Genomic DNA, 5,546 nt, shown 5'->3' on the forward strand with positions numbered 1-5,546 from the left:
CGTACGTAGTAGTAGTACGTAGTAGTAGTAGTAGTAGTAGTAGTAGTAGTAGTAGAGTAGTAGTAGAGAGAGTAGTAGAGAGAGAGAGAGAGAGAGAGAGAGAGAGAGAGAGAGAGAGAGAGAGAGAGTTTTTAAGCCTCGCTTAAAGTCGAGTAATGTTGATGCAATCGGGCTTTATATATTTAATTCCAGTGAAGAATTAAGGACAAGAAGCAATTATACTGAAAATCTTACAACAATTGCAAAGCTGTTTTTTCTATTGAATGCAAGTCATTATTTTCGAATGATATCGAGCTATATTGGCTACATTTGCAACGTGAATTTAGGCCTGTATTCCAAATTCGACCTAAATTATTTAGGTCTCTCGCCGTTAACACTTGATCAGACCTGGGTAGCGATCTGTAACTTTTTCGCTAGAGCAGAAACGCGACAAGGAAAAATTCTTTGTATGTATGTGTATATATGTACGAACATACATAAAAATTGTTCCCTGTCACATTTCTTCGTCCAAGGGAAAAATTTACATGATCGCTACTCTGTAAGTCAGGCTTCGGTTTTTGGTGACTTGATTTGAAATAGGTCACCTATAACCTGAAATAGATCGACTTACCATCATTTGTTAATCTCAAATTGACATACAGGGTGAATCAGAGTTGAACCAACTTTTTATCCTATGAGAAAATTATCGACTTCATACCTAATTGAATTATAACGTGTGCAGTTATTCAATTATTTTCTCATAGGGTAAAAAGCTGGTTTACGACTCTAATTTATATCATTGGTACAGTGATCAAATTTTCTTAAAGAAAATAAAGGACAAATTTGAAAATGTTAGGGCTTTATTCTTATATGTTTTCAAACCGGTTTGTAACTATGAAGAATCTGTGCATTATAAAATTTTTGGACAGTGTAATCAAATTGCACAGTTTTCTGATAATTTGAAACTGCATTGGAATAAACCTTTGGATTCGATTGTATTGGAACAAACCTTTGATCTGAAATAATAAAAGGTTCGAAATAATAAAAAATGAAAACAATTGTAGTTTGAATAAATTTAATTTTAAAAATTAAGACATAAAAAATTAACAAAAATAAATTGTATTTATATGCATGAAACTGTAAAATATTTTCTGTAAAAATTTGTTCACTAATATAATTAAACATTAGAACGCTAGTTAGAAAAGAACTCGGAAAAGAATTTTCTGTAAATAAAGGATAGTAAAGGATAATATTAGAAAATAAAGGACAAAATGAGTTTTGAAGAAACAAATAAATTTCAAGGATAGCTACCTAAAATAAAGGAAAAATATTTAAAGGGCTTCGAACGTTTCGTGTTCGGAAAGTTCAAAGAATTCGTGTTCAGGCCGTTTACGGTAAATGATTAATATCTAGACCTATTATGGGTCAGGTGTTTAGATCTTTCAGTGTAAATGTAGTCATTAGGCTTGTTCCTTTTTAATTGAATTTTTTGCACAGTTCATCTTTCCTTTTTTCTTTCTACTTGGAGAAAAAATGAACTATGCAAGATGTTCAGCTACAAAAAAACAGATTTATTGTAGTTCGTATTGATATTTCACTTTTATCGATAAATGCGCGCGCATTTAACATATAGTTTAACACATTATCAGGAAAAGTAGTTTTGCATCATAAAGAGATGCTGTTTTTTCAAGAGAAATCGTTTTTATTTAAAATTTCCTACGTGATATTTATATATTTTGAATACGCAATTTAAATTTATATTACATAGCGTCAATTATATTATAGATATAATAAATATATAAATAAATCTAATTTAAAAATAGAAAAATAATAATTAGAACATTGTATTGAATTTTGACACGATTTATAGAAACATAGATAGATCATCTAGAGCGGATTTTACGGACGAGCTTTCAGTTCGATTCTTCTTGTCAATGACCTTTTACTTTAAACTTTAAATCTGAAGTTCACGCCAATAGTGAAAATCGAGCGTCAATCGAGGATTGCGAGGTTTTGCCGCTTAGTTCAATTGAGTTTCCTTAACGTCCGTTCCGCACGAGCTTCTCCGTAACATTTTGTCTTCATCACAGACTTATATAAGTTTGTGATCTTCGTTACGGTAGCGCGAGCCGGAGACAGCTGACAGCCAAGGGTTTCTCAACGAACTTTTAAAACACGCTGTACTTACGTATACACCCGACAAACTTTAGAACGTGCGCACGTTAAATCGTCAGTTCATCCGCTGCGTTTTTCGCGAAATCCCACGCGACGATAGAGATTAACATTAAATACAGTTTGTTTTGTTTTCGAATGTCGAGGGAGTGCAATGATATATCGTGTGATTGTTTAGCGAGCTAATTCGTGCGGTAACGCCACTAGATTTATAACCTTCGTTTCTAGCACGTCGCCACTTTATCGCTGACATGATTGTAAGTTATGGTTATACACGCCGATTTGCATTTAATTTCTTCTGTTTTCAATATATATCTTTTTCAATATATATCTTTCGTTAAAGAGATATGCATACAGCAAATGTCACATGTTGAGAAATTCAAAAGCTTATGGCAAATATAAGCAATAATATTAATGTTAAGTTCTCTATGTAAAAAAATGTAAAGCAAGCTATTTTGTTACGATTTAATTCTGGCTGAGAGAATTTTATCATCAGGAAATAATCTGAAGAATTCTTTTCTTTATTCTTCTAATTTGTTGCAATCGAATGTTCTAATTTATAGTCCTATTCTTTTTTCGAAGAAAATGCTGAATCAGTGTACACTTTTTGTTTCACTCCAAACTTAAACTGCATCAGTGTATATCAGAAATCTTTCTTTAAAAAAAAACAGGATCTGCATATTGTTATTTTAGATTTGTTTTCTATAGCTGAAACTAATATACACTTTTGAAATTCAATTTAAATGTTTGATATTTGATGAAGCAAGTTTAGTACAGAAAACAGATCTCAAATTCCAGAAATATTTTCAGTATTTTACATTTGAAGTTTTGTTCCAAGATTTACTCGATAAATATATATATAAAACATTAAATTAAATATATCATTTTTTAACGCTGTTAATTAATTTTATCGTTTTTACTTAAATAAATTATAATAGCAATTTATATATGATTGTACATTAATCTATGTATCTTGCGTTGTAATTGATGTCTGATGATGCTGTTGAATATCTTTCAGAGAGCTAAATATCACGATCGTGGAAGAGGTGCCGTCAACATGTCCTCAAGAAACATTTCTTCAGAGCGTCGCTCGAAGTCCATACTCAACAGAAAAAAACCCGTATCCGCAGGAACGTTGCCGCAAAAGACGCGGTCTTCGAAGAACGAGGACATTGTAAAAAGTTGCGCGACAAAGTCACGAGGTCTTCGCGGGCGGCGGCTTCTTTCGCGAAGAGAAAATAAAATGTTGTGCGATGACGCGAAACACAAGGTTCGCTTATCCGACGAGACCAGCGTCGCCAGCGCGGGCAACAATGATCTGATTTACATTTTACGGAAAGAGATACATGACTGGAGGGTATCCGAGCAATTAACGGACAGATTTGAGCGCGATTATTGTCTTATCGAAGATGAAATGGAGAAGAGTTCCATTCAAGGTAAAAAATAAATAATAACAATAATATATTTAATCTTTACTCGCGTGGTCTTTTTAATCTATTATGTGGAGTGTTTCAAAAAATATAAAGATCGTATATTCCTGATAAGAAAGTTAAATGTACTCACGTTCGCTGCGTTAAATGATCAATGGCAGTAGAACTCGGTAATTCGTGAAAAACATCTGAATCTGATAAATCCTTAATGACTGTTTCACAGTTTTCTGAAAATTATAAAAATTTATTATTAAACGTGCTGACACTCCATATGAATAATATCGTTAAAAAAAAATAAAACTATATCTCTTTCATTGTTTCTCTTTGATGATTTATAAGACACAAAGATTGATAATGTTCCATATATTCTTTAAAGATAAATACATTTTTTCTTAATTGACGAACAATTTGTGCTAAATATAATATGTATAAATAGTATACATTTTATTGAATTTATAATATGAAATGTCAATCAGAATCTGATTATCTCAACTAAAATTATAACAAATTCAATCAGAATATTCTGATTTGTCCAACCAGAAATTCCGATTGATTCCAACCAAACTTTTTCCAATCTACATAATAACGTTTTGAAACAAATGATTATTATAATCTATATAATATTTTTTAATAAATTTTTTCGAATCATGTGATGTAACAATATGACTTTTGTGGTATAAGAAATTATAATAAGTTGTATTCTTTATAATTCTTTGTTATTTGAGAGTTTTATGCTGAGGATGACTCGAAACGTACGAAATTGAATTTACCTATTTTTAATAAAGTATTTCTAGTAAAGTTTTTTTACAATTAAATAATTATAATTTAATAATTATAATTTGCGCACCGTTAACCTGTTGATTCCTTGTAGCCTTTATACTACTTATAGTTTAAATTTTGAAGAGTCCGAAAAGTGATATTTTAATTATTAATGTTTTCAAGTTATTTGATTTTAAAATAAAAAAATGTAAAATTATAAAACGCATTTAAATTAAAATATGAATTAATGAAATAATTATTAAGAATTTTTCTCATCAAGAATTCCAAAGATTTATCTTAATTTTAAGGAAAATCGTTTAATAATAAATTTTTATAATTTTCAGAAAATCGTGAGACAATCATCAAGGATTTATCAGATGTTCTCCAGGAATTACCGAATTCTATTGCCATTGATCATTTAACGCGACGAACGTGAGTACATTTAACTTTCTTATCGGGAATATGCGATCTTTATATTTATTGAAATTTTATATTTGCTTACGCGAAAACACGCATGTGTTTCATAAAAATGAATTATTATCCTAGACTATATGTTGAAATAATCATATGCGTTTATTTATGATTCTAACAATTATACTTTGTAATACATCGCGAGAAGTAACAGGAAATGACAATCGCAGAATTTGCTCGATTGAGTAATAAAATCCTTTCTTTTTTTAGACACGGTCAGATTTTATTTCGACAAATATCACATATGATATCCAGTTATCATCGACGCGTAATTCAATCGACCGATTACATCCTGTATTCATTTTTCTCCGCGGCGATAATTGCACAAACGACTTTTTTCGTCGATTGTCGGAACCGTGTCCAGTCCACTCGTTCGCGTAGCGCTAGAGTTATCACGATGCGAGTTATTTTCTCGCCATGACTTACAAGCCCCGGTTTTTGTCCGGTGCGGTTCACCGGCGTGTTGTTACCTGCCAGTGATTTCTTGTCAGTGTCTCAGGTAAAGCAATGGCTCGAGAAATGAGGTAAGTGAGTAACATTTCCGCTTGCAGTGCACGTGTGATGCATGCGACACACATCGTTTTTACGACTATATTTTCACATACGTTTTTTATAAATATGACTCTGATATCGATCGAATTGAACTGATTAGAGAGAGAGAGAGAGAGAGAGAGAGAGAGAGAGAGAGAGAGAGAGAGAGAGAGAGAGAGAGAGAGAGAGAGAGAGAGAGTAGTA

General features: G+C 31.7%; 1 protein-coding gene across 1 annotated transcript; it reads left to right on the forward strand.

Annotated features, from left to right (window-relative positions):
- Window positions 1-3,208: 3,208 nt before the first annotated feature.
- Window positions 3,209-4,776, forward strand: LOC105618432. The gene is made up of 2 exons (XM_012199973.1): window positions 3,209-3,587; window positions 4,685-4,776. Exons 1-2 carry the CDS (start codon window positions 3,209-3,211, stop codon window positions 4,774-4,776), a joined length of 471 nt encoding a protein of 156 aa, XP_012055363.1.
- Window positions 4,777-5,546: the final 770 nt, after the last annotated feature.

The sequence above is a fragment of the Atta cephalotes genome (genome assembly GCF_000143395.1).
Source record: "Atta cephalotes unplaced genomic scaffold scaffold00016, whole genome shotgun sequence".
In the NCBI taxonomy this organism is placed as follows: Eukaryota; Metazoa; Arthropoda; class Insecta; order Hymenoptera; family Formicidae; genus Atta; species Atta cephalotes.

Excerpts from the sequence above, each read along its gene's own strand:
- LOC105618432 (XM_012199973.1), top strand. The coding sequence starts at position 3,209 with ATGTCCTCAAGAAACATTTCTTCAGAGCGTCGCTCGAAGTCCATACTC. Across the intron at positions 3,588-4,684 it reads GGAGAAGAGTTCCATTCAAG|AAAATCGTGAGACAATCATC; the intron begins GTAAAAAATAAA and ends TATAATTTTCAG.